This window comes from Berkeleyomyces rouxiae (assembly GCF_048999995.1).
Source record: "Berkeleyomyces rouxiae strain 22BRR77 chromosome Unknown BrBRR77_ptg000012l, whole genome shotgun sequence".
NCBI lineage: Eukaryota > Fungi > Ascomycota > Sordariomycetes > Microascales > Ceratocystidaceae > Berkeleyomyces > Berkeleyomyces rouxiae.
In genome coordinates, this window is record NW_027396502.1 from 1,482,334 (window position 1) to 1,510,113 (window position 27,780).

The 27,780-nt window shown below is 53.7% G+C and overlaps 9 protein-coding genes across 9 annotated transcripts; 5 read left to right on the plus strand and 4 right to left on the minus strand.

The window, feature by feature from the left end:
* Window positions 1-3,745: 3,745 nt before the first annotated feature.
* BROUX77_007727 (uncharacterized protein) lies at window positions 3,746-4,768 on the plus strand (the record flags this gene model as incomplete). The annotated part of the gene is made up of 1 exon (XM_073752853.1): window positions 3,746-4,768. The coding sequence occupies one exon, from the start codon at window positions 3,746-3,748 to the stop codon at window positions 4,766-4,768; it is 1,023 nt and encodes a 340-aa protein (XP_073602020.1).
* Window positions 4,769-11,116: 6,348 nt separating this feature from the next.
* BROUX77_007728 (uncharacterized protein) lies at window positions 11,117-11,593 on the minus strand (the record flags this gene model as incomplete). The annotated part of the gene is made up of 2 exons (XM_073752854.1): window positions 11,117-11,200; window positions 11,330-11,593. The coding sequence occupies 2 exons, from the start codon at window positions 11,591-11,593 to the stop codon at window positions 11,117-11,119; spliced, it is 348 nt and encodes a 115-aa protein (XP_073602021.1).
* Window positions 11,594-14,255: 2,662 nt separating this feature from the next.
* Window positions 14,256-14,672, plus strand: BROUX77_007729 (uncharacterized protein; the record flags this gene model as incomplete). The annotated part of the gene is made up of 3 exons (XM_073752855.1): window positions 14,256-14,288; window positions 14,363-14,422; window positions 14,511-14,672. The coding sequence occupies 3 exons, from the start codon at window positions 14,256-14,258 to the stop codon at window positions 14,670-14,672; spliced, it is 255 nt and encodes an 84-aa protein (XP_073602022.1).
* Window positions 14,673-16,995: 2,323 nt separating this feature from the next.
* Window positions 16,996-17,268, plus strand: BROUX77_007730 (uncharacterized protein; the record flags this gene model as incomplete). Its single annotated transcript, XM_073752856.1, has 1 exon — window positions 16,996-17,268. One exon carries the CDS (start codon window positions 16,996-16,998, stop codon window positions 17,266-17,268), a length of 273 nt encoding a protein of 90 aa, XP_073602023.1.
* A 295-nt stretch (window positions 17,269-17,563) lies between these two features.
* BROUX77_007731 (uncharacterized protein) lies at window positions 17,564-19,240 on the plus strand (the record flags this gene model as incomplete). The annotated part of the gene is made up of 3 exons (XM_073752857.1): window positions 17,564-18,434; window positions 18,493-18,614; window positions 18,710-19,240. The coding sequence occupies 3 exons, from the start codon at window positions 17,564-17,566 to the stop codon at window positions 19,238-19,240; spliced, it is 1,524 nt and encodes a 507-aa protein (XP_073602024.1).
* Window positions 19,241-19,311: 71 nt separating this feature from the next.
* BROUX77_007732 (uncharacterized protein) lies at window positions 19,312-19,938 on the minus strand (the record flags this gene model as incomplete). Its single annotated transcript, XM_073752858.1, has 1 exon — window positions 19,312-19,938. The coding sequence occupies one exon, from the start codon at window positions 19,936-19,938 to the stop codon at window positions 19,312-19,314; it is 627 nt and encodes a 208-aa protein (XP_073602025.1).
* Window positions 19,939-20,427: 489 nt separating this feature from the next.
* Window positions 20,428-23,016, plus strand: BROUX77_007733 (uncharacterized protein; the record flags this gene model as incomplete). Its single annotated transcript, XM_073752859.1, has 1 exon — window positions 20,428-23,016. One exon carries the CDS (start codon window positions 20,428-20,430, stop codon window positions 23,014-23,016), a length of 2,589 nt encoding a protein of 862 aa, XP_073602026.1.
* Window positions 23,017-23,427: 411 nt separating this feature from the next.
* On the minus strand, window positions 23,428-24,714 carry BROUX77_007734 (uncharacterized protein; the record flags this gene model as incomplete). The annotated part of the gene is made up of 3 exons (XM_073752860.1): window positions 23,428-24,124; window positions 24,219-24,449; window positions 24,638-24,714. 3 exons carry the CDS (start codon window positions 24,712-24,714, stop codon window positions 23,428-23,430), a joined length of 1,005 nt encoding a protein of 334 aa, XP_073602027.1.
* Window positions 24,715-25,361: 647 nt separating this feature from the next.
* Window positions 25,362-27,663, minus strand: BROUX77_007735 (uncharacterized protein; the record flags this gene model as incomplete). Its single annotated transcript, XM_073752861.1, has 4 exons — window positions 25,362-26,527; window positions 26,587-27,260; window positions 27,345-27,444; window positions 27,537-27,663. The coding sequence occupies 4 exons, from the start codon at window positions 27,661-27,663 to the stop codon at window positions 25,362-25,364; spliced, it is 2,067 nt and encodes a 688-aa protein (XP_073602028.1).
* Window positions 27,664-27,780: the final 117 nt, after the last annotated feature.

The following is a 27,780-nucleotide window of genomic DNA, read 5'->3' on the forward strand; positions in this document are numbered from 1 at the left end:
CTGTTCTTCCATTTGTTTTAGATTTCGAGGTTTCTTGTCGACCTGTCTACTTTATTTCGGTTTGAAGTTGAAATGAGAGAAGAAGAAACAAGGGAACCCGGATTTCAAAGACGACGACCAATGTCATAATAAGCAGCTTGTGGCAAGATGCTCGTCCATCTCAAGCGTCCAGGCATCAAGGCGTCCCACCAGGGGGGTTGATCATGATGACTAAGGCGATATCTGCACGTCATTAGCACATCAGTGATGATACAGAATGCACAAGTGCAGGTACCTCCAATGGATGCGTGCGCCTGTTAGTCAGCCATCTGATACATAACCCTAGGAGTAACCCGTGGCAGAACCAAATCTTCCGCCGACCTGTTACTCGCCTCCTCCCAAAGGACTCGCGATATTGGACGGCACGGCGCCGCGAGGATGCATACTTTGTGTGCGTAGAACATTTCCACGGTTCCACGGGCCTAGATAGAAGGCTTCTCCTGAATTCCAGAGTCAAAGTGCAAGTCCAAGCAACGGTACTTGTTTCTTGTTCCTGGCTGTGCCAGACATGCACAATCCATAGTCTACAGTCTACAGCTACAGTCTGCATTCTTTCCACCAGAGATGGCTGTTTCTCGGTGGATAAAGGTGGTGTGTCTCTGGCTATCCTAGTGGCACGGTGTTTGTGCTTCTTTTTGCCTCGTGTCTGTGCCGACATCCCACAAAAAGAATGGCTGGCTACACCTGAAATCTGAGAATTCCGCTGTTGCACTGGCAAGCAGGGACAGATGGTGTATGTACGATTATGTAGGCCTGATAAGCGCTATATTGGCAGTGATGCAACATTACACAGGGAGACAGGCAAGGCCTGGTAGGCGGGCGGCTCATGTAAAGATACTTGCTACTTGCTACTTGCTACTTGTGCTAGTCTCTAATCTAATCTCCCGCCCGCCCGCCTGTACCTGCACTCTTGTCGTCCTTCTCGTGTACTGTGCCACAATCTTGCAATCTTGCTCACGGACAGCTGCAGGTCCTGCTCTCAGGAACACAGAACATCACCAAACGTCTATACAGGTCTGAATTCTTCTTAACTTGTGTATATTTATATTGGCATGTCTGTGATGTTGTCTATGCCTTGCCTCAATATTGGCCTCCTTCTTCTCACAGACTCACGCACATACATCTTCACCCTGCTCGCCTGAAGCAGGGCAAAATAAAACAACAAGACAGACCAGGACCAGGAAGAGGAAGGGCAAACACCGTCTGAGCACTAACCCTTGGTGTCACAAGCACAACCCTAGACCTGCCAACACTCGACATTTCCCCATTTGTTCATTTTATTCTGCACAGGTGCTGTGCGCTTGCATAAAAAGAAAGCCACTAGCAGCGCTAAATGTTAAAGCGAACGCTGCACCCGTGCACACAGACACTGAGGATGCGAGGCTTGTTTTCCCGCTTTGTTTGTTGAGGGCGGCGGGGATCCGTGTACATACATATATGCACAACAAAAAGAGAAACAAGAAACGGAGTCTAGTAGTTAGCCGTCGAGCATTTAGAGTCTCGCACCTTAAGCACAGCACAGCACAGCACAGCACAGGCCTATAACCTTGAGTCTGTACTCGCACTTGGGCACTTAGCTCCCTCGTACAGGTTTATTTTTAACCCGGAGCTTGTGCAATTGCGAGCTGGCCTGGGGTTGCTTCCCTTGCGACTACGCCAATTGCATCACACCCAGGAAATCTGCTGCTTGGTTTTGATATTCTCGTGACTGTAATGGCTTCCTTCATGTTGCATTCCTTGTGATCTGGGGAGTGCATACAAGCACTGGTGCGCATGTGACGGGTTTCTTTCAGAAAGCAGAGGTTTTTTTTGTGGGCAACAGAGGCCCCTGTATGGATGTATGTATGTACGTAGATACATATGTACATACGTTATGTAGATGCATGCAAGAGAATAAAAACAAGAAGAGGGGAAAAAAAAAGCTTATCAAGGGTACATCCATGTTTCGTGAGAGCAAGTGGCAGGCAGAGGCAGGCAGAAATAGGCAGAGGCAGAGGCAGCAGCAACAAAGTGGAGATGCTCTTCAGTCATCAAGCATGACCTGGCTTGCAACTGCAGTATTTAAACAGAGGGAAAGTCCATCCAGATGGTAATGGCCCATCACGATATTTCCCACGTCAAGTCTCCGTCTTCCGTTTGCTCAACCCGCCAAAGAGGTAAACATACGCCTGTGCATGCCATTTGGGAAGCATTGACTCCCAAATCTTTTGTCAGTTGCAGAAAAGAAAGCAACCACTTGTCCAGAGGGCAGAGGGCAGTTGCCTTAGCTTCGCCTAGCTCCGCCTGGCTTACAAACGGGACCGAAGTCAGCAGTTGCAGCACGAAAAAAAGATTAAAAAATAACTTGGGCGGCGGTCAGTAGACACGACAAACAAGAAACGAGAATAGTCTATTTTGCGACTAACAAACGACTAACGCAGCAAGAACGCAAATTTTCTTCACCGCTACGAGCATTTCTTGCACCAAGTCGATGTGACTTGTACACGCAACCCAGCGAAAACAGAGCTCCTCCGCTGACTCCTCCGCCGTTTGACTCTGTGCTTCAGTTTGACGGCAACATTTTTTTCTTTTGCTTTTCGTTGCCGTGCTCATTTCGCAATCTCTGGCACCTGCTCTCCAGCGGCTTGCTGCCTTTGCTCGCTTGCCGTTGTCTGTTTTTGGCTTGGACCAAACTTTTTTTGGCAGGTCTTCTCTTCTTTTTCTGCACATTCCAGCTGCAGTTGTGCTTGCCTGCGGTGCCTGAATCCAGGAACTAATGTGTTTGCTCTTGCCCACTCTGTCTCGACAATTTTTTTCTTTCTATTTCGCCGCTGTACCTTTGTACCATTCTTCCGCAGCTTCCACTTCTTCTGACCCCCCCACCTCCACCTCCTCCTCTTCTTGCTCCTGCCTCCGCATCTGAGACTGCAGTAAAGCAAGAGAACTCCTTATTCTCATCGTGACTTGACGCCGACAAGACCTCGTACTTTTTCCTCTGCTGCCAGGCCAGCAACCTGCCCAGCAGCCGTAAATTATCTGCCATTTTATCCCTCCCTCTCAACGCTCGCTACGACGTGTTTCTCCTCCTCGCTTTAATCGGCCGCTTTTATGTGCGCCAGACGAGCGAGCAACTCACAGCGTGTGGTCGTCAGGTACTTGCATCTTGTATCCTCTCATCTTCACCTTCACAATCGTCGTGTAGTTGCTCGTTTGGGCTTAGCAGGTGTCTCTGTCTCTGTCCTCTCGTCTAGTTTTTATGACCCCTCAGCTGTTGCGAAGCCCGCTAGCAAAGCCTCGATAAAAGCCTGCATAAAATCGAGATATTTATCGTTTCTTTTCTTTTTTTTTCCTCTTGTTTTTTGTCATCAAGCTCAAACTGTAAATCTAGTTAGTTTATTGGCTTTTTTTCCTGTTCGTTTTTCCGTCCGTTTGTTTATACCCAGACCCCCTTCCACGCCTCTGGCTCTTCTTTTCACTCCTCTTTCCCCAGTCCCACGCCCCCTCTCCGCAACGAAGCTCGCTCGCCGTCATAGGAAACTGCCAATATTTAGTCTTTTGCCTGCCCACCTCCACCGGCTTCCTGCTCTGGAATTACCATCATCACCAACTTCTTTTATAAATCCCAGTTACGACCTTTTTTGACGACCGGCTTTTCTCTTCTGTGGCCTCCTGCAAATATATTCATCCGCCACCCTCCCACATCGACCTCTTCATCTTTATCTTCATCATGCCTTTGAAGCTGCATCTGCGGAAGTCCAGCAACGCCTCGATTTCCACGCAGGACATCTCGTCGCCCATCATGCAGAGTCCCAGCCCCAGCCCGACCTTTTCGACCGCGACCATTTCAACAGTCTCTTCTCCCATCACTCCTCGCATTGGCAGCATGTCTTCTGCCTCATCATCTTCCCACCGCCGCTCCAGAACTCTGGACTTTGACCCTCTCAGCTTCCACCCCGTCTTCCATGCTCCCCCGCGCCTACAAGACCGCCCGTACCTGTTCACGCCGTTTGCCCCCAAGAGCCCCTCGTCCACAATGTCTGTCCGCTCGCCCTCCACCACTAAGATTATCCTCCAAAAGCCGCGCAGCCTGCCGCAGCACTTGACGATTGTGCACGCCATTGAGGAGCAGACCAGCTTCTACGACGACGGCTCCGACTTTGAGAGCTTCATTGGTGATGAGGACAACGACGAGGAGGCTGATGAGGACGACTTTGACCTGCAAAACAGCCTTCTGGTGCAGGAGTTCTACAGCAGTGAGCCGGCAGTTCCCCAGAGACCATCTCTGCAGCGATCACATTGGTCCGAGTCGACCATTGCCTCTTCAGTGATTGACGAAGAGGATGTTGCCCACATGGCCGACCATGTGACCATCACCAGCATTGAAAACGCCGATGAGCACCAGCAGCTTGAGCCTTCGACCAAGACCCTGCCCTTCCCGGCCCTGCCCCTGCCGGCGTATCCCGCCGAGTTCCTAGAGGACTCCGAGTCCGAGGAGGAGGACTGGGACTTTTCGCCTCTGTCTCCCGTCTCGGAGCGCGCACCCACTCCCCACCCCCAGCAGCAGGACCTGGACCAGCCCTTTTCGTGGAAGCATGAGCCCATGCCGCGCACAAGAGCCGCGAGCGTCTCAGACGAGAGTGTCGAGGAGCGGTTCCGCCGCAGCGGCTGGAAGCGCAGCGGCGGCATCTTTGACCACACTGAGTCCAACTTCCGCTTTGTTGGCCGCAACTCTTCGCCGGCGACTTTCTAAACAAGTCTCCCTTCTTTGAAATCTTTCTCTTCTCACCACTCGTTCTACTTGGACTTTAACCATACCCTTTTTTAAAGCTTGCCTTTCTTAATCACTCGCTATTACTTTTTTTCTCTTTCTTTTTTTTGTCTCTACGACGCCATTCGCTATATACCACGGCCACCTATCCTTGCCTCTTTTTCCTTTGTTCACAAGCATTCATGTATCATTATCTGGCGTTTGGATTTTGCTATAAAAAGAGCAACCCTCTTTAGGAAGATGGGTTTTTTGTACACTGACGTCAGACACCAACTGGACTGGCTTTTTGTTTTATGGGATTTTGTCTTTAGAGCCGGAGTTTATTGCATTTTTTTTTTTTTCTCAGGACCATATACCAATAGTTAGAAGGCCGATCTCTGGCGATGAAATATCAAAAATCTTGGTTCCACCTGACACTAATTGTTCTCTCTTCTCCGTGCGTGTCTGTATGAGACAAGGTAGCCTTGGGCATTTGCTGACGCTGGCACTGAAGCTTGCACCGCCCGCCGGGCTCTGGGGCTGGCCGGTGCGGACCTTTTTTTTCTTCTTTTCTTTTTCCTCATTCTTTTCTCGGTGGCCACTGGCAGGCGTTCTTGGAGAGCTTATCTTGGAGGAACAGAGGTACAGGTAACAAAGAAGCCTTTGCATGTAACCCCCTCTCTCACGGTGAGTTGTTGCATGCAGATAGAGCCATGTATAGTTAGTGTAGGCTTGAAGATGGATAACTACATACACACATCACTCACGGAGCGTTGCATGCATTCTGGCCGGTGAACCAGGCGGGCCAGAAGGAATGAATGAATGACATGGCCTGGGACGTGGGATCTTGGACATGGGGGACTAGGACTGGGCCTGGCCTGGCCTGGCCGCAGATGCTGATGCTGATGCAGCCAAAGACCGACTTGCATAGGCGTGAACTTGTCTGCATGCATATTGCACACGCACCCATGCAGAGGCTGGCCATGTAGAGAGACCCAAGATCCAACGAGCCCAGTCCAGCCATTGTTCTCTCTCGCAGGCCGCTATTGTTCTGTGTTCTCGACTGGGAGACTAGTTTCACGGACATGGCATCATGGGCAGCTAACCCTAGTCCGGCAGGGTTGTTCACTGCCTGACCTCGATAGCCGGGCGCCTCTCCCCCTCCCCTCTCTCCTCTTTCGCTTAAGAGCGGGGACAGCAAGCGAGGGACGGGCCAGGCCTTGCTGCGTGCATGGGGTTCGTTGAGTTGGCACTTGCTGGAGCCCGGCCGCTGGTGGTGTTGGCCTTGAGCATGAACAGCGGGCAAGTGGCGTTCTGATAGTTGTATGCACGCATCACTACGTGCATACAACTATGCACATCTATCTGCCTGTCAGGACAGGCGAGGCGACGTGGACGCGCATGCGAGAGCACGCACTAGTTGGCTCGTACATGGACTTGCATTCGTGAAGCTTCACCCTGCCAGCCAGAGCGACTGTGTTGGGCGACCCTCGGGCTGCACCTGGGCCACCGCCTGGCTCGCCCACGCCACGCTGAGACAGCGCAGAAAGCCTGCTCGCGCACTGGCGCCTAACCCGGGCTCGAGGCACAGGAGACTAGCGTGTCCAGACAAGCTTATAGGTGCATAGACTTGCACTTGCACTTGTACTTGGACGAGACGGGCCATCGTGGAGTGAGGGGAACCAGGTCTAGGCCTGGTGGCGAGTGCGGTGGGGACAAGGTGTGTGTATGTACATCCATCCATACATACAGACTGTTGTACTATGGCGCAGTCCAACTCGCTGTATGTATGTATCACATGGACCGGTCTACAGGGACCAGTACAGGGCACCACGAACGGTACGGCAGACTACTTGCTGCTGGCTAGCTGCTATCAACCCAGGCCAGCGGCAGCATGTGCATGGATTCCTGGTCTGGATCAATGCATGCACATACTTTACCGCGAGAGGCCCTTTCAAAAGACCCGCAAGCCCAAGCCCAGCCCAAGCCGACCGACCGACCTGCCGGTCTATCCCACGGTGCTGTACGGCTCATGTAAGCTATATCAAAATATCTCTCGAAACAACGGGGCCACCAGCCCGTGCAACAACACCAGACAGCCGATCCCCAGACATCCACACGCTATCTCTTTTTCTTCGCCTGTCCACTCCGGCCGTATCCTGTGCTAGTCTGCCAGCCTCTCAAACTCCCTCTACCATACCGCACCCTACACTCCAAGGGCCTAGACTTTCGCGCTCGCAGCCAGCGCCATCTGGCGTCTAGATAACAAGAGGAGCGGGATAGCTGACGAAAAAAACGTGGCATGTGGCAAAGCGTAGACTAGCACAGAGGGCAGCTTCGATGCTGGCGTTGGCTGCTTGTGGCCCGCGGACTAGTTAGTAGGGCTTGGCCAAGTCTGGGGCTAGACATTTATGTCTGGGTGAAGCGGAACAGACACATGGAGCTTTTCCGAGTCATAGTCCCTGTCTCGTAGGCCGTCTTTTTTTGTTTTTTTTTTTCGTAGGCTGATAATCAGCAGTCCTTTCTCTTACGAAATAGTCACTTGTGCCTTGCATACCACACCGGCCTGCAAGGGGGGAGAACAATAGGAAGTAATCGGAACCGTGACAATCTCCAAAAGGCCAGCCGAAACCGATGGCCATGCGTAGTTGAATGTTTCCGGTTTAGGGTTACGGCAGCACTCGCAAGTTGCAAGTTCCCTCCTCCGCCTTTCCCTACCCACACGCTACCTGGTGCCCTTGGAGAGGACTAAGCCAGAAGCTGGCAAGCCCACGATGTTGTGGTCTAGGCCTCGCCAAAGCCTTCAACGGCAGACTGAGCTCTAGCACAATCGTGCCGTCTTTATACACGTGTATAACTAGATGTGAGTAAACTCAGCCCAAGGAAGCTTGACTAGTTATACATGACTACACATCAGGACGAAAGCTTAGTCTTGCTAGCGCAGAACCTGACAATAGAACCAGGCTAACATATCTCTGGGACAGATGGCAAAAAAAAAGAATACTACAAGCTATAGAAGGGCTGGTGAGCTGGTCCAGTAAGTCTAGATCTTTGCCAAACTCACAGCGCCTGAGTATTCTATCGTGCCGCTGGTAGTGTTTACCAAAAAAGGAAAAGACAATAAAAAATAACACAGACATATAAAAAAAGGGAATACCTTAGCTGTAGGTTGATCCGTGAGCTCTAAGCTTAAAGCGCTAGCTAAGCGGCCCCTTCCGACCCAGCTCTCTGCCACTTCGGCTGCTCTCAGGGCTCTGCGCACGCAGACGAGTCTAGACCTTTTTGTTTTTGTCGACTGCGCTATACTTTGACAACAAGCAGAAACCTGGCTGGCGACTTGTTTCCCGACGGTCATGTGTTACCAACCGGATAGATTGGAGGCAGGTAGTCTGCTCTGCTCTGTGACACTGAACCAAAAGGACCGCACCGCACGCCATCAAGGGACGCTAGAGTGCTGGGCTTCAGACGTCTCGGGTCTGTGGTGTTGGAGGTGCACTAAGTGAGGGTCTAGACCAGGGCAGCCAGAGTGGGGGGAGTGTCTGGGCCGAGAGACCACGGCGGTTCATCATGTGGCCGAGGCCTATGACGTTGTTTGGGCTTGTCTGGCGCATATTCGGACATTTCTCTTCTTTATTTTTCGCCCTCTTTTGGGTGTTCCTGTTCCAGGTACCACCAACAAAAACCGCTGTTGTATTGTATTGTATTGTATTGTCTGATCCTAGCAAGACCGTCCTATCTATCTTCATGTCCTTCCCGCTTCGGTATGGTCAGCAGGGGGTAGGGCAGCAGTGGTGAGAGAGCGGGGCACAGAGCCATGCCGGAGAGCTGCCGGTTATGAGCAGCCAGCCAGCTAGCAGCCAGCCCAACCGGCCGAGCCCGAACAATAACGCCTTTGTTCAGACTTTTTGTCTCCCTCGTGACTTACTCTCAAACACTATCCAGGCTGGCGGTGTGCTAGCAGCATTGCTCCCAAAGTCTGGCACGTTGCATGGTGAAAAAAGCTCCCCCCTCTCCCCCTCTCCCCCCTTGCCTGGAGTACAGAACAAGAAAAGACGAAAGGGAGAGAAGTGAAGTCGTCAGACGTACGATGATAAAACCATCACGCCGACCCTTGTCACACAAGTACAAATACTGTGTGACGCACAGTTCCGACCTCGCCTCCCAACAACAACAACCAAGCCAACCTGTTTTTGAAGCGCCTTGCGTCCCTTGCAGATAGAGAGACATATGTTGGACGAGAGTAGCCCAAAGAGGGTTAAAAAAAACACCAGACAGTAATCTTGGCCAAGGTGTAGCACTTTGAGTAAAAAACCTGCTCACCGCCACCAGACAAAGGAAGCAGGCCATGTAAGGGAGAGCACACCACAAAGAGAGCGAAAGAGGGAGGAGGCGCATGGTTGAGGAATGGAGTGTGGGCATTGGCTGCAGTGAAATGGAGAGGTGGGGGGAGAGCCTGTCTCACGCTCGTTGCATTGCGATGAAGTCATTGTGTATCATCGTGTGCTACGTTTGCTTCTCCGCACCGGCGCCACTCGTTCTGGACTCGGAGACAGGCAGATAGACAGCCTGAACTTTCAGTGCGTGCTTCGTGCTGTCCTGCAGGTCTCAGGGCCCGACTCGTGCGATGTGTAGCCGAGGAGGTGTGCAGTGCGCAGTGCAACATACTGCGCATTTGCCTGTCTGTGAGGTTGTGCTGCTGCCAGCATACAGAGCCGGCCGGACCAGGACCGCCGGCGGGATGGCTGGCAGACTGTAAGTGGGCTGGCCGTGTTTGTACGCTTGGACGGCCGGGCCGGCTCGGGGCAGAGCACGCTGCACGTGGTACGGGATTCGCGATGGGGCCCCTTCACACATGTCACATGCCCGCTTCTCCACGGCGGACCAGTATCTAGGCCTCGCTGGCGCGGGACTCACCGCCCAAAGCCTGGAGATCAAGAAGTTGCGGGTGTGCCTGTCCAGCCTATACACAGCGATAATCGTTGTTTGGCCCTTGCTTCACATCCCACAGGCAATGCACCAACGCAAATATCCTTTACGGCTAGTCTCCATGTCTTGCTGTGAATGTCTGTACCTGCACATGCACATGCAGAGTGTTGTGCTTTTGGACTCAGCCCAGTGCCCAATATAGACGTCCCATGGCTATTATTATCTGATATGACGTGCGACCTCTTGCTTCCATCGGCCTCCCTTTGAATGTCTCTGGCTCACTAACTCGCCTGCTGTAACACAAATTCATTGCATATGTACGCCAGGATATAGTCACAAGTAGCCAACTATAGTTACATAGCATACAAAGACATGTGTAATTAGATACATACAGAAACGCATGCATGTCCAGACGCATCCTGCAAATCATCTCCAGCGACAGAAAGCTGAGCAGTCGACTCAAAGGCCCAACCGTCGTTTTTTTAGCGCTGTGCTCACGCAAGGAGGTTGGCCCCAGGCCGGCAACAGCAGCAGCAACAATTCCAGCACCTCCGTATACGTCTGCATATGGATATGTTTTCAGCATACAGCGCACTGCGTATACTTGGTGCGTGCTACAGAACAAATTCGCCGATCATCACTTCCACCGACGCAAGGGACGAGACGGCGCTCGGTGGAGCTTTCATGTTTTGTTTTTTTCTTTTTCCTGCTTCCTCGTTTCTCTCATTGTTCCTACTAAAAGAGAGAAAAAAAAAAGGAAGTATGCTTGGAGAAAGACGACGAAAAGAAAAAGAAAAGTGTTAGCATACACCCATCGTGAGCCAACAAAACTCCAAGAATCACAGCTGCGCATTCTCAACTATCCAAGACACACGTAAGGGACACAGCATTGAGCAAGTGGAAAGGAAAAAAAAATAAGCAGCAGTAGTATTCGTGATCTGCCTGGTCGTTCTTCGGCGCCCGTCGTGTGGTCATTTGTCTCGCCCGCTTCCTGTTTCTGTCCTCCACTCCCATTCTCTCTCGGCCGATGCAATGGAGATGAGTGACGATATAGTAGTGCATATCTTGAATGTGTAGGTAATCCTTTTTCCTCAAGGACTGTGCCACTCGTCGGTCTAACATTACTGCTCTTCTGCTCGATCAGCACATTCCAGGGAGCGCAAGACATAGGTCACAGCTGAGAGAAGAAAGTAAAAAAAACCAAAAAGAGAATCATCTAACGAACTCAAAAATGGAAGAGAAGAAAATAAAAGAAAAAAAGAAAATATGATTGACAAAGGGCCTGTGTGCCGGAGCCGAAAGAAATCAGCCCGTTCTTCGGGCGGCTGAAAGGGGGACAGAGACAACTGTCACAGTACCTGGGCTTCTTTGGATCTCGGGCCTCGGGCCTCGGTGCGCACAACTGGCTCCCTGCGGCCGCTCAGTCTACAGCCGCCCATCAGGCTCGCCGGGCAGCCGCGGCGCACGCTTCTGCGACCAATTCTCGAGATCCTTGTCGGCGCAGAGTTTCTAGAGGCGAGGTACGTAGTTAGCAGGAGATGATGGTCCCATTCCGCCTTGTGTTTGTGCACCTTTTGTCATCCCCGCGCGCCCGCGTCTCAAAGCACACCCTCGGGGGAAAAGAAGAACCACACGTACCTGGTACTCGTCCTCCCACGACACCTTGCGCGACGACTTGCGCACGTCGTCCAGCTTGTCCGGCAGCACCTGGCGCACCTTGCGGTCGTGCCGCTCATACCGCACGGCCGTGGCGCGCGTCAACACAAACGAGCCGGCGGTCATGACGAATAGAAACGGCAGCCCGAAGAAGAGAAATGGCCGCTTGGCGATAGCTTGGCGGTACCGGCCGGCCGCCGTGTCCATGTCCCGCGCAGAGCGGAACTTTTTCTGTGTAAAGACCATTCGCGGCGAAAGATTAGGCGCAGGGTTGTAATGGGGGTTTTTTCCCTTTTTTTTCTCTTCTCTTTACTATTTCTCTCTCTCTCTCTGTGTTTATATCGGAGGGAGGAATTAGAGATGCAACTGGCGGCTATAGAACATAAATTCACATCGAACGAGAAGTTAGAGATGTTCGTTGTGAAGTTGAGGCTAAACCTTGTGATACAAGACGGGACAAGACCCACTTTGACGTCAGAAGTTTACAGTCACGTGCATAAGCACCAGCTTCAATACCCTATTTATACAACCCTCATCAACTGTATTTCTTCTATTTCTTCACAGCGGTCAGCATAATGTTCAAGCTTGGGCCCACCACCAATTTCAGACTCGGCAGAAGGCCACATGTCAGTTGGGGCAGATGGGCACAGTCCCTCTCTCCTTTATTTGGTGGCCGTGAGATTCGGTTGGGTTGGCTTTGGCTCCAATTATGGTAAAGCTTGGGGACAAGGGAATCGAAATTGCCCACGGACAGAGAAGAGAAACAACAGGGACCGCACCGCACCGCGCTCGTCTGGGGTAGGACCCAGGACACGTGACGTACAAGGGTCAGGGGTTTTGTGTTTGTAGGGGAACATTGGCATTTGTGAGAGGTAGTTGTACCAGTCACATTCAAGAAGAACTAGAAGAAAACCATCCCACAGGAAGAACCGCAAGTTTTCGCGAAGGCATTCGATTGTAGTACCGGCCAGCAGGGTGCGTATAGGAAGGCCAAACTCAAGGCATCTTTCGAGATCTTGGTGAGATGCAGTGAATTTGGGCCGCCCTACTTTGGATTATTGTGGGGACATTGTCACGTGTAGTTTGCTTCCGTGCAAATAATAACAACGGTCCCATGCGCAGCTAGGGTTGATCGAGGGAGATGACCTCCCTTTTTTGTTGCTCAGCTTACTCAGACAGACAATATTTGCAAAGTAAAAGGACAACTAGCACATAGAATGACTTGATTTGACTACAGGACTTACGCAATCACACAGCGCCAAAAGAAACGGAAAAAGAGCTCAGACGGCACTTGGAAGCTTCCAGAATTGTGGAAGAGGCCAAAGATGAGCGGGAGGAGGGGCCAGCGAGAGGCATTAACGGTTGGGCTGGGCTGGTACTTGTATGCAAGTACTGCTGGCACACAGTCTTCAGGTACAGAATCAGCCACAGATTAGCCGAAGAATAGCGTGGCCCCTGATTGGCGGCTGAAGGCAAAGTCAACCACAGCACCAGACGGGGCCTGGGCCTGGAACCAGGGCTGCGAGAGTGTGGGCGCAGATAGACCTGGTCGACAAAGATAGAGGCTTGTACAAGTACAAGGACAAGTACTGCATCAGCAAACAGCGGCTGGTCCGGTGGCACAAGTCCTTGCGTGCATACTGTGGCCGATACCGACACAGATACCGAGACCGATACTGTTACTACTACTATAGCTTGCCCAGCACGATAACGAGTCTGACACGACACCCACCCACAGGCTTTGCGTGATGCTGTTGCCACTGCACAAGCAAAAGGGCCAGCGGGGGCCTGCCGAGCGATAGTGAGACGCAACGTGGGAATAGCAGACAGCGAGCAAAAAAAAGAAAAGGCAACACAACACGAGAATGTCAGCCCGGCCCAGAGCTAGGAGACTTTTGGCCGGCGGGTGCAGACGGGAGGTGCAGAGGGGAAAGGCGCTGGTGCTATTGGGCGCCGAAGGCGGGAGATGGATTGGATATCTGTATGTACAGCGCGATATTACTGTAGAAGTATGCGTCGTACTTGTGGCCATACAACTAGATACACGGGGCAAGCCTAAGCCAAATGATAACAGCGGCCTGAAAAAGAAAATGAGGGATATACACATGGCCAGATGGACAAGCAAGTAGCGCAGACTAACAAAAAAAAGAAATTAAAAAATACACTGCCTTTGTCGTAACCAGAATAGAAACACAAATCTCCTGGCGGCTGCTTCTCCTACATGGCCTGATCCATTCAATAAGCCCACGTCTGCTTTGGGCATTCCTACATGAGATTAGTTACTTGTACAAGACCTGTAGTTAGCTAGTTAGTCATGTACTCGTTACTTGCGGTTACAAGGAGTTACCTAATCGCCGGGCCTGTCTGTCCAGGTCCAGTCCATGTGGACAGCCCGTAGACAGCCAGCCCGTATGCACTTGTACACGCACAACTATCCACGCCAAACTCCTTGGTCATGCTTGTCCTCCCCCCCTCCTCTCCTCTTCTCTCCTCTCGGGCCCGACCGACTCAGTTACTAGCATGCTTCTGTTGCCAACGTTCTCGTTTCGTCTGATCTGCCTATAATTTGCGACTTGGCTTATACCCTATACCTTGACCTTTGCACAGTTATTTGCTCCAATTGTGCACCACCCCGAGATGCATATAAACCTGGCTTCCCTGTCGCTTTGCCGCCTGAGTTTCTGATCAAGGGCGCTCATGTCCAAGTTGTGCTGAGAACAAGAGAAACACGAATAAAGGGCTTGGGACGAATATAAAGCATCAGGGGGACTTCCAACTTGGCCGTTTCTCATCTCTTCTTCTTTTCTTTCTCGTGTGCGCTGTTTTGTGGCTTCAGAGCACCCTCTCCTCCTGCTCCTCCTCTATACCACTCTGCGCTCCAAATTCACACTTCGCCTCCTTGGACACCATGGGAAAGGACTATCCCTGTGCCAACTACTATGTAAGTGCCTCTTCATGGACTTCTCCCGTCCCCGCCATCCGCCATCTAACCATCTGCGCTTCCTTCTCGTCCAGGGCCACATCCACTGCAGCAACCGCGTGACCGGCTTTGGTGAGCGCTGCAGACTATGCACTGTAAGTCCCTCTCGACTCCTCTGCTCTCTCGGCCCGCGGCTCTCGGCCTCTTTGCTCTCATACTGACCGTGCATGCACATGCCCGCAGCTCATGAACGAGGGCGCCGACATGAAGCCCGACCTGCTTCAGAGCGAACAGCGCTTCCACGGCGTGCCGCCGCATGAACACGGCCAGCCCCATGGACATGCCCATGACCGCGGCCATCTTGTGGTGAATGACGGCCACGCAGGCCATTTGCAGCATGCTTAGAGAGGCGGCTGCTTGTTGATGTGAGGCTGGTGTCTTGGCCGCAGTCGCTTCGTCCATCATCTGCCATTTTCCTTTCTAGCCACCTTTGTTTCCCGCATTTCTTTTTTTTTCTCCGTCACGTCATATACACACTCTAGCTTGGGCTTTTCTTGGACAACAGAACATACCTTATACTTTACAGTTTACATATTATAGCAATCAGACACCTGTTTCATATTATTACTACACCCTAGTTTCTTTTTCTTGTGAGTCCTTGACTCTGCCCATACATGGTCTTGTTTTTGATCGAGGTGATGCTTCTTTTTTATGTTTTTCACTCTATTGAGTCGTTTCATTCGCTAAAGAAAAGGAATGCGAGTCAGCTCCTTTTTTTCTCTCAGACCGCAACCCGGCTCGGGTGTCACAAGGATCATGTTACATTGCATAGGTGGGGCATATTGACGACATCCTGATCATGTTGAGCACATCACTTCTATTTCTTTGACTCGAAAGCCCCATTGATGGAGTCATGACGAGATTTTTGAGTCAAGAAATGCATGGCTAGTTGATTTGCATTTTTGCAACTTGGTTGGGAGTTGTATCGTTTGTGCACGGTGAATACTTGAACGATGAATTATCTTTTATGGTTCTGACGTCCTTGGGAATGGCAGTGACAGAAATGACAGACATAAGCACGTATGACCGACACTCCATTCAATATGAAGACCTAGCTCAAAAGAAAACACTTTGCTCTCACGACATGCAACAAGCGCACACAAGAGTCCATCGGGCTCGTCCTCGTTCTGACCATCATACAAGATATACAGGCTTGAGCCAATATTTTCTCATTCTTTGAATAAAGCTACGTTCAACCATTTGGACGCTGGCTGCAGTATACAGCTATGGCAGGACACGAATTGAGTGTTTCCGTAATGCAACATGTATCTGATGAAATACTATTCGGGAAGTCGGACTGACACAAGTTCACATAACTAGTGTTTTATAGCGATATGTCATTCGAACTGTCACTGACCGGAATGAAGAGAAAATACAGACATGCGAAAGTGTGGAGAGGTTTAAAAGAATAAATAGTTGACCTTGGTCAGTGATCCAAAACTTGAAGAGCGGGTAACATTAGTATCTTGTATTAATGCCTGAACAACAAGGAAGAAAACACCGCGTTCGACAACCAGACGGGCAAAAGCAAAAACCCCCAACTGAATCCTTGAGATGAGCGTTCACCACTGAAGGAAGGTTTTTTTTTTTTTAAATGTGCGCATGTAGTCAAGTGGGTAAGAGCGAGAGTTCTATCGTTATAACAGCTCATGGATTGTGTGCCCATCAGACGTCCATCTTCACGATAATAATTCTTGACCACCTCTTCAAGCACAAGAAACCTCCGTCTTTGGATTCGAGCTTCTCAACTTGACTTGCTCAGAAGTTTAATTCTCGGCATCTCCCTTATAATACGACTAATCTCTTAAGCTTAGCATATGCTCCCGTTACCCAATACCACCCTTTCCGAGACTACAAGTACAAGTACACGCCAAAAGCGTGTACACCAAGTCCCCAACTTGGCCCACGTTGAGCTTTACAAACACCGTCAAAGACGAACAGTGCGTCAAAAATCTGACGATACATTTCATTCTTTTGGTATCTGTTCAAACTCCCCCGGGTTGATTCGAGAGGGGTTATAGCCTCGGGAGTTTTGATACATGGATTATCTTAAGTAAAACCTCATATTCCTAGACTGTTGACACAAAGGTTGCATGTGAGTTCAATGTCCTAAAGATGGATACCTATATGAACAGCTTGAATCTACCAAGGCGTTGCCTACAGTTAGATGTAGCCCAGAGGTTGTCCTTTCGGTATTGACTCCCTTTGGAATGTAGACAAAATGAAAAGTTTCGAGGTGGCAGAATCGTTATCAGATTTGTTTCAGTTCCAGGAATGAGTGATGGTTTGTGTAACGTGGGGTAGGTGCACGTGACATGCCTGGTTGAGGGATCACCGATATCTTATCTTATCACACACCGAAAAAGTTAACAAACTTTTTGTCTCTGGGGTTATTTGGAGGACTCTGGCTGCCATGATATCTGCCCCAGGCTTGGCCTTTCTTTTGAGAAATCTTTCTCATCCTTTGGAAAAAGCCGGCTCCATTTCCTGGCCGCTCTACTTTCCGCCCACTCTTATTTCCTGCAACCAGGGTCCTTCCTGTCCCCCGGAGACTCTAACCTCCACGACCAAGGACGACAACCTTTTTGCTACTCTATAATCGACCGCTTTCCTCCTACACTTGAAGACCAATACGTCGCCCGCGAGCCTCGAACACAGAAGAAACACAATGGCCCAAGGCGCTATCAAGAAGACGTCGGCGCGCCCGCCCCCGAAGGCCAACAAGGCCACCAAGAAGGGCGCCACGACCAAGACGTCCAAGCCCAAGAAGCTCAAGACATCGCACGACAAGCTGCAGCGCAAGTTTGCCGGCGCGCTGGTGGCCAAGACCGAGAAGCTGCTGGGCGAGCGTGCGCGCCATCTCGAGATGATTGGCAAGGGAAAGAAGACTGCGCCCGAGGACCGTCTGAACGCCAAGGGCGGCTCCAAGAAGTTTGGCTAAAGCGCCAGCCCGTGTCTGGTGCTTCACCTGTGCAGCGTGTCCTGGCTTTGCCGTTTTTGATTGGATTGTCTGACTGTTTGGGTTCGGCGTTTGGGAGGGTTTGCCTGGTATTACTGCATACATAGCAACGCATGGGGATACACACAATACACTGTCATTTTTCTTCTGCCCAACATTGCATTTAGAGCCTTTATCGCCAAACCACGTGACCCCGGTTTAATAGACTTCCCCGCAAACTAACCTTTCGGCCACCACCTTGATTTCTATTCTCCCTGTCCGTAGTCCACTGGTTGAAATGGCTGTGCAACTCGATCTTCAGGATGAATACGCCAAGTTGCGGGTGGTCATAGCCGCCCACAGCATCCCGCCGGTGTCCACCTGCCACAGCGCGCCCGCGGTCCCTTCTGCCTCGGCCCTTGCTCACGCCCGGGCCTCGCTTCCCCAGCGCAGCAGCGCCGACTACCTCGCAGGCCACGGCCCGACTGCCGCACTCGCGCACGTACGCAACGACATTCTTCCGGCCCTCAGCGGGCAGGCGCTCTCAGCCCGGTATTTTGGGTTTGTGACGGGCGGCGTGCTGCCCGAGGCCGAAGCCGCCGACAACATTGTCTCGGCGGTTGACCAGAACGCCGCGACGCATCTGCCGGGCCATTCGGTCGTCGTGGATATCGAGGCTGCGGCGCTGCGCATGCTGGCTGACGTGCTGGCGCTGGATTCGGCGCGCTTCGCTGGCGCCATCTTCACGACTGGCGCGACGGCAAGTAATGTGCTGGGCCTGGCGTGCGGCCGCGAGGCGGTGCTCCAGAGGAGACTGCCGGCGGGAGAGAGCGTGGCGGCGCTGGGATTGCTGGCGGCATGTGGGTGGGCTGGTGTCTCGGAGGTCCAGATTTTGACAAGTGGCGCTCACAGCTCCTTGTCCAAGGCAGCGGCAGTGTTGGGACTTGGCTGGGATGCGGTAAAGGAGGTCTCGGTCAGCAAGGAGATGCCATGGAAGCTGGACATTGACGAGGTTGAGAGGCTGTTACAGAGGCCGGGCGTGGCGTCGATTATCTCAGTCAGCATGGGAGAAGTCAACACGGGTCTCTTCGCCACCGACGGGCTGTCGGCGATGCAACGGCTCAGGAAGCTGGCGGATCAATACGGAGCTTGGATTCATGTTGATGGCGGTGAGTTGAAGGAATTTGACTAGGCTTGTTCTATATACGCTAACAAAGGGGTTTACAGCATTCGGCATATTCGTCAGAACCCTCGGCGACAGACCGGAGTATCAGGCACTAAAGGCTGCCACGGCAGGCTTAGAGTTTGCTGATAGCATCACAGCCGATGCCCACAAGATCCTCAACGCCGTAAGTTTTGGGCTCTTGGACCGCACCCCTCCCTACCTGGACCCAAAGAACCATGATATGAAGCCCTTTGTACTGACATACCAACGCCAAATCAGCCCTATGACTGTGGGATTTTCTACACTGCCCACAAAAGTCTCTTGCAGCAGGTCTTCTGCAACCCGAATGCCGCCTATCTTGCTGTTGATACCGAGCCAGCAACACTCAATAGCCCGCTGGACATGGGCCTTGAAAACTCGCGGCGATTCCGTGCCCTGCCAATCTACACATTGCTGCTCAGTCTGGGCCGCCAGGGGCTGGCTGCAATGGTTGGCCAGATGGTATCGGTGACGCGGGAGCTGGCGCGGGAGATTGCGCTGCTGCCCGAGTATGAACTGCTGCCGAGGGCCAGGGCCGAGGCCGGCGGCAACAAGGAGCACCATGTCAGCTTTATCCTCATGATCAGCCTGCGCGACCGGGACAAGAACAAGACGCTGGTGGACAGGATTAACGCGTCAAGAGAAATGTTTGTGAGCGGCTCGATGTGGGACGGAGTGCCGGTGGCGAGGATTGCAGTGTCGAGCCATAGGACGACAATGGAGGACGTGGCTGGAGTTGTAGAGCTGCTAAAGAAGGTGGCAGCCGAGTAGGAGGCTGCTGGCTGAGTCCCAAGCCAATACTATAACAATAGAGAAAACCGCCCATCATCCAGAACACGCGCTCACGCATCGAGCTCGGCCCGCTCGCGCCTCTCCTCCTCCTCCATCTCCTGCTCCCGGACCCGTAGACCCTCAACTAACTCGGTGCCGTCCATCCCAGCCGCCTCCTGGTCGCCGCCAGCAGACACGACCTTACCTCTGGCCGCCTTCTGCGACGCGGCGATGCGTTCGCGCACTAGCCTGGCAATTGCGTTGTCGGTACGCACATTGAGCTTCTCGAGGCGCTTGTCGAGATCGCGCTTCAGATCCCAGTTTGGCTTTTTCGGCTGCAGCTTGAACAGGTCGATGCCCGCCGTGTCTTGCGAATCCTGCTGCTCTGTCTCCTTGACCGCGGCGGCAATGTCGGCGGCCTTTTCCTCCAGCGTCGGGCCCTCCACAGCTTCGTTGGGCGCGTTTTCAAAGCCGAGCTTCGGGCCGCGCGTGGCGGCGTCGTAGTTGCGCCCGGAAAGGTGCAGTGTGGCGACATCGAGCTCGCTCGGTGCGGTGCCGGGCGCTGGCGCGGCAGGCGACGAGATGCGTTCGGACTCAGGGGCGGCAATCTCGTCGGTGGGGAGCTTGCGCTTGAGGTTGCGAAGCTGGGCGAGACGGGCCTTGCGGGCGTCGGAGGCGGCTCCGAGGGTCGAGGACATTTTGGCGGCGTTGGATGTGTTGAGAGGGCGGATGCAATGATGATGAAGAATTGCCGAGCAGAAAGCGAAATCTTGAGGAAGAATTTGTCGCTGTGTAAAAAGTTCACGATGTCTTGTCCTGAACCTATTCTGCAAGGCTGATAGAAATATTAAACCCACTTTGATACCCCAGCCTCGCGTTATCGTTGATACCCAATTGGCCCCTGTCTGCAGCGCAAGGCTAGCAGAAAAAAACCGGCCCCACTTCAGATTTTCTCGTGCCGAAATCCTGTCAGCCTTGTCCCGCTATTTTTATGCAATGGCTTTGGCTCGTGAGTGCTACGCTTGAAGCTCTGGGCTGCTGGCCTCAGGAACTGCGAAATGTTGCAACAGCAAAAGCCGCCCCGATCTGCCGGCGCCTTTTCTGCCTCTTAGACGAAGTTCGGCCGACAATCAAGCGAGGGAGACCCCCCCCTGCCACCGTTTCCCCCGCGAACAACCCTCCGCTCCATGCAGGCCCTCTTCCGATCCCGCCCGGCCCTCCAGCTTGGCTCTTCCCGCGGACTGGCCCTACCGGCCCGGGTTGTCTCACACCAGAGGCTTACGTTGCCCCGCCGACCGGACGGCAACGGCCGCCTCGCGAGCACGCCGCCTCTCCGTGTCTCCGACCGCCTCCGGGCGGCCTACGATCAATGCCGGTGTTACAACAACAGTGCTACGTTCTCTGCCGCTGTTACTGCGGGAATTCCCGCCCAGTCTACGGGCCAATCCAACGATGACTTTTGGGAGAGCTATGAAAATGTATACGACACCAGCCTGCGCAAAAAAGACTTCTCCAAGAAGCCGCGGATCAGAAGGTCCGATCACTCGGACAAGGACTCGGCCGGCAACGAGACTGAGTCTCTGCTGGTCAACAAGGGAAACTCGAGGTCTCGCCGGGCTGGCCGGTGGAGGCATCAGGTTGTGGCGACAATAAAGGGACACACCGGATGGAGTAAGTCCTTTATACCCTTTTTCGACTACAAGGAATGGGGCTGGCTGCGCCACCAGATCCCGCCCGAAAACATCCCCAAGATGCGCAAGATGCACCGCCGCTGGAAGGAGCATTGCCAGCAGGTGCGTACCGGCCGCTGGGAGACCACTTTCTACCCGACAACGGAGGCCTTTCCAGGGTGCAACAGCGCCGATGAAATGGCCGCTCTGTGGGACGAGATTGGGCTCGACGAGGACTTGTCAGTATGGCGGCCCGTGATACTGTCGCTCAGTGCTACTGCGCCGGGCAAGGGCGCCATGTTTCTTGAGGCGACCACGCGTGGAGAATGGTGGCCGCCGGGCTACATGATCTCGGACATTCTCCGGCTAGAGGCCCAGCGCCTGGCTGATATCAAAGATACGCAACAGCGAAAAACCGCCGCCAACAAGCTCCTCGCCATTGCCATCGCCGTGATATCCCGGCTGCCGAAACAGTTTAGCCCATTTCGCCAACATGATTTCTTTCTCCTGCAGCGCGAAGCCACCAATGACAAGGCGCTCGAGTTTTACATGATGCTGTTGGAGAAGGAGATTCCAGTACACCCCAACACCATGGCCCAGTTTGCATACCGTTTTGCCCTGCAAAACTCGTACAAGCCATATGCTATGCGCATCATCTACGAGGCGCTCACAAACATACCCGGAGTCAACAAGATGTCCAGCTGGGCCAAGGTCTGCACCACTCTTTTCTTGCCAGGCAGGGTGAAGGAAACCCACGAGTCCCGGGGCGACCCCAAACATGATGTTGACACTGGCGAGATGGCTCAGGAGCTCTGGGCGTCGCTGATACCGGCCGGTTTTTCGCCCAACCTCATCCATTTCACCGCGCTCATCCGCTATCTGAGTCTCCATGGGCACATGGACACGGCATGGAAGGTGTTTGAGGTGGTTGTCGAGCACGATATCCAGCCGGACCCGGTGTTATATGCCACGCTTCTGGATGGTGCTAAAAAGAGGCTGGACCTTGATTCGTTCCAGCGATCTCTGGCTCTGATTTCTACCGATAACACTGCCACCGTGGCTACGTGGAATACAGCGCTACACTACGTCCTGAGCCTGGGCATCGCCGAGGCTTACCAAAAGAAACTGTCATATCCTCGTGTTATTCCCACCTTTGCTCCGCTGTTGGAAATCTACCGTCGCGTGTTCCGCATAGAACCGCTCGAGAAGCTCTTGCCCGACGGCTTTAGCCGGGTCCGCCCTGCTGCTGATCTGCACGACTGGCGCTTTGCGCAGGATTTGCTACACCCAATTCATAACGCACTGCCAGAACTGCGCGAGGACGAAAAGCTGGAGCCGTCGACAGCGACGCTGGTTATTATGATGATTTCATATCTCAAGAACGCCGCCATGTCGTACGATGTCATGGCCTTTTACACCCGCTTCCGCGGCTTGCTGATGAGTGGCGATGAAATGGCTGCAGCACTGGTCAGGGAACAAGGCACGGTGGTGTATGATATGGTAATCAAGGCCTTTGCTGGCTGGCCTGGGCTGTTGCGCGCGTCAGTTGATGTGTTGAATGACATGATGCCTGGCAGCAGCGTTGGGGGAGCTGTTACATCTGCGCCCGCAACAGTACCACATGCAGCCGTCGATCAGAAAACAAGTGCCCACGACGAAAAGACGTCCCACAACAGCACATCTAGCTTGGATGCTACATCAGAGTCCACAGAGCTAGTTGACAAGCCAACACCCAGACATCCACCGCCGAGTGTATACACCTGGAACATCCTCCTGCACTCGTGGGTTATGCAGCGCAGCGACAACACCGATCAGGTGCTGCAGTTGATGGAGGAACACGGCGTCAAGCCTATTTTGGTCTCGTGGAACACGCTAATCTCGGGCTACGCGCGCGCCCAGCACGCTCAGCAAGTTTCTGAGACTCTGGTTAAGCTGCACCAAAGCGGGTTTGTGCCCGACGAGTGGACGCTGCGTGCCTTTGGCCGGTTGCGCGACAAGGACACGGTGCTGATGGCCTTGCGGCAGGCGTTGAATGAGGAGACGGGCAAAGAGATGGAGGGTAGACTGGACGGGGACAAGGTACAAGCACGCATGAATGGGTTATAGGATACAGATCTCGTCTCGGTAGAATTACGAATCGCCACCGCCATGAGCACATTAACAAAAGAGAACAGGCAGACAGAGGCCCAAGAGTATATTACAAGGGTACCATCATCTATCCACAAACATACAGAAACCAAACCATGCCACAAACGACATTTGAAGTAACCAAGAACCCAACAAGAAAAGAAAAAGCCGACAATATATAAAAAGTGCCGCCCATAGAATATTAAAGCCAGCAAGAACAGCCACTCTAAAACCAAACGCATCCGGCAATCAGCACGAAGAAGGGGGAATAAGAGGAGAATGACATGATGGAACTGGCTGCTGTCGAGGACCAGCTCTAGCAAAGAAAGCGCAGCCAGCAACAGAGCGCCCATACCACACGTCAACGTAGAGAGAGAACGACAACTGCGCTTATTTGCTCAGAATGGCCTCGTAAAAGGCCGCCAGACCCGAAATTCCAGCGCCGACAAGCAGGCCCTGCCAGCCGCCATACACGGCCTCGTTGACGCGGTTGATGGCAGTCTGGTGCACAAGGCCGTTGAACGAGACGCCCTGGGCAAACACGACAAACGACAGCACGGCCTTGGCGATGCTGTACGACAGCGGGTCAAAGACGTACTTGTTGCGCACGCGCTTCGACGACGCATTGGACGACAGGTTGTAAAAGTAAGCCAGCAGCAGCGGCGCAAAGACGGTCGCGGCGAGCCACGCGAGGACGGGGCCCCAGAAGGACGCCGAGAGCACGCGCGTCAGGTCCGGCAGCACGATGGGGATGGCCGGCAGGTGTAGCGTAGGTAGCGCGGGCGCCGTTAGCCACAGCGCGTCGGGCAGCACGGCCGGCCGCAGAAAGTACGCCTCGAAGGCGGCGATGCTGAGGATGATGTTGGGCACGGTGCTGAGCGTCGAGCGCGTGTTGACCGTCGCGTCGGCCAGCTTGCTGTCCTGCACGGCCACCACACCGTCCTGGAAGAGCTCGACGCTGCGGTCGACGGCCTTTTGCACGCTGGCCGGCGTCGCGGGCAGCTGCAGGCGCGACGAGGCCAGCGCTAGCGCGCGCGCGGGCGTGCGGGGCAGCAGCGCCAGGGGTGTCGGGGGTTCCTGTTCGAGGCTGGATGGCCAGAGAGGGCACGTGTTAGTGGGCGGGGGGGAATGCGCCAGGGTGAGCAACAAGTGCGGGGAGGGCCAGGAAGCGGCGGGCGTACCTCTCGTTTGACAGTTCGTCCAGCGCGCGCGTCGTGCGGCGGCGCAGCGCGGTGCTGGGCGTCTTGGCCTCGGACGGGTCGACCGGCTCGCGCTTGATGGGAGACCCGGTGGAGCGGGCGCGCGAGTTCCAGAAGCCGGCAAGGCGGTCGTTGTCGGCCAGCGACGCGTCGTTGGCAAGAACGTGCGACTCGATCAGGCTTTCCAGCTCGGTTTTTTTCAGGGGTTGGGAGCTGCGTGCGGGGCGCGCGCGCGTGTGTTGGCGCAGAGGTTAGTGGCGGGTAGCTGCATGGCAGGCGCAAGGGGGCGCCAGGCGCCGGCAGAAGAGCTGCAGCACAGGCGCTTCGCGGGCCGACGCGCGGCAGCGGGGATGCCGTGATGGCGGGGGTGCGGGGGGCGGGAAAGTCTAGGTGGTACTCACACATCAAGGTCCAGCTCGGAAGCCAGATCCTGGAGCTCGCCTTTGCGCTGGGCGCGCAGCCAAGCATTGGACGACATTGCGGCGGGTGGAAGGGTGTTTACAGCAAAGCACTAATCAAGGGGCAGACGTCGGGCTACTGCGCTTTCTATGCACGGGGGCAAAGGGAAATAAGGAACAAAAAAAAAGACGCAGGCCTGGATGCAGGGCGCAAAGAAGCGTTTAGCTCCAAAAACAGGGTGCGCTTGGGCAGCGACAACAACGATTTCGCCGAGGGATGGGGGGAGACTTTGTGTTAACACGAGTGATATAGTGAGTTTAAAAAGGAGAAAAAAAAGGCTTCAGATATAACCAAGCAGCAAGGAAGATTCACAGGCGAAAGTGAAGATACACATGGGAAACAAGAGCAAAGAAAAAAAAGATTAAAAAACAAATGCGGACGGATACTCGACGACGCGGAAATGCCAGCGCCCCACTTTTATCGGCGTGTTTCTGGCCTGCAATAGGACAGCGCCGCGGTCAGAAACGAAAAAGCGGGGCGTTCAGTCACATGATGTCACGTCACAGCTGGCCGAGCGTGTTTGTATCACGTTTGTGCGACGCTGGGTGGATCCGGGCGGCAAACTACGGTTCGCTCACGATAAAATGGGCTCGATTCTTTCGAGTTGGAAAGGGATGCTGTCTCTGAATATATTTTTCTTTGCTTTTTGTTTCTTTCTCTCTGTATCTATTGTCCGTCGCCTTCGCCGCCCTCCGCCTCGTCGACAAAGTTGACAAAATTCTCCTGCCCGCGCTCTACGAAGCGCACCGGCACGTACTTGCCGTGCAGCTTCAGCGTGATGATGGACCGGCACTCCTTCATGGTCTCCCCGAACTTGGCCTGCGCCTTCTTGTAGACCGCCGTCTTCTGCTCGCGCGTCATCATGCCGACCTGGATGTCCGTCGCCCACTCGTCGACGGCCAGCTCGATGCTGTACTTTTGGAACACGACAGCCATCGCAGCCATCATCTCCACCTGCGCAATGCGCCGGCCCAGACACGACCGCGCGCCCTCGCTGAACGGGATAAACGACCCGCGCATCGGCCGGTACATCTTGTCGCGCGCCGACTTTCCGCTGGCCCGCGCGGCCGAGTCCGCCCCGGAATCCCGGTCAGAGTCTGAGCCAGCGCCCTCCTTGTCGGGCGCCCACGTGCTCGCGCGGAACCACCGCGCCGGCAAAAAGTCGTCCATGTCGTGCGGCGCGTCGCTCACGCGGCTCGGCTCCGTGGGCCAGTAAAGCGGATCCCGCGCGGCCGAAAACGCACTCATTAGTATCCCTGTGCCGGCCGGCACCATGTGCGTCGTGCCGTTCAGCGTGATTGGCTGCGGCCCGTCGCGCGGGACTACCTTGGGAATCATGGTGACGGAGGGCATCAGCCGGAGAACTTCGTTCATGCAGGCACCCGCGTGGGAATTTAGCAGTGGCACAAGCAGCGAGTCGTAGTCCCAGTCTTCAGGCAGGGTAGACCCGACAATGCGGTCCAGGTCGCGGACCAGGTCGCGCTGTGCGGCGGGGTTGGCTGCAAGATACAAGAACATGAAATGCAACGTATTGGCTGTTGTCTCATGGCCGGCAACCATGATGATGAAGATGTTGCCCAAAATGTCACTCCGGCTGAAACATAGGCCCTTGTGGTCCGGCGTCGCCTTTTTTTGCTGCTGCATATCTGCGGCCTTTTCTCCCTCGGTGTATTTGCGAGCTAGATGGCCGACTAAGTCCATGCCCTGGTTTTCATCCCGCTGCACATCATTTCGGATGTCATCGAGACGCTCGTCGACCATCTCATTCATGTACTGCAGATAGTTGTTTTTCGCCGCGCTTGCCAGCTTGACTACTTTGAATGGGAGAAGTCCTGGAGTCGGTGTTAGCTTCGCGCTGGCATGTCTAGTTTTCCGTCTGCCTATTACTTACTCATCAACCAGTCGGGCGCGATCAGCACCAGAAACAGGTACTCTAGGAGATTTGACAGGCTATCAATGAGCGTCATAGTATGCCCATCCTTGGGCACGTCGCTTGTGTACTTTTCATTTCTGGGATCAACAGGCCGTCGGAAGAGCTGCGCAGGCCACAACATAGTCAAGCTGAAGCCAACGTACGAAATGATGTGCAGAGTCAGCTTCATGGTGTCCGAATCGACGGTTGTAATGGTCTTGGGATCCCGCATGCGCTTGCCGCCTCTGCTGCTCTTGTCGTCCTCAATGTACGCCGGTTCCCGCGGTTTTGTTCCCTGCAGCTGGCGGCTGCTAGCCTGGGAAGCCCACTGCTCAACCATTCCTTGCGCCTGGACGATCGACTCTCGCCAGACCAGCGCTGCATTCCTCTCATTAAAGCTAGTGGCAATGGCCTTGCGGTGTGTGCGCCACAGGAGGCCCTCGGTAGTCAGGACATTCTCGCCAAACTGCTGCAGGATAGAGTACATGCTGATGTTCTTGGGGAAGCGCTCCCTCTGCTCCGAGATTTGGTAAATGACGTCAGGGTGATTGGTGATGAGCATAATGTTACGCGGAGACACAACCAAATACACTGGCCCATTCTTCTCGTACAGCTTAGTTTTGCAGTGAAAATCAGCGTCTGGCTGTGCGATTCTATGCGTGGTGACGTTAGCATACAGCGTCTGTGTGGAGATAAGCCCGGCTATTCGCCCATCCGGCGCCACCATCAGAACCTACCCAAGCCATTGGTGGAACGGGAACCAGGTGCCCATGCTTAGGAGCAGGGGGCAAAGCGGGCGAGCAACCGCCACCCACAGAATGTAAAAGGGCGAGCAAGCTACACGAGAATTCGTCAGTACTGGGGGAAAAAAAAAGAAGCTGCGTCTGTCAAGAGATCCAGAGGAAGAAAGAAAGAAAAAAAAGACTCACGACCAACAATGTAGTTCAAGCCCGACGCCCGCGCCTTGAGAATGTTCGCCCGCCAGCTGAGTAACGTGGAAACGATGACATAGAGAATGGCGGCCGTAGCGGCCCAAGACACAAACGGGGTTCCCATCTTGTCTTTGCCTCTGTCTTCTAGTTCAATACGGCAGACAGAAGAGAGAGAAAGAAAACAAAAAGGTCATTCAGATCTACATTACTTATATACATGTAGAAATCCAACATCAGTGAT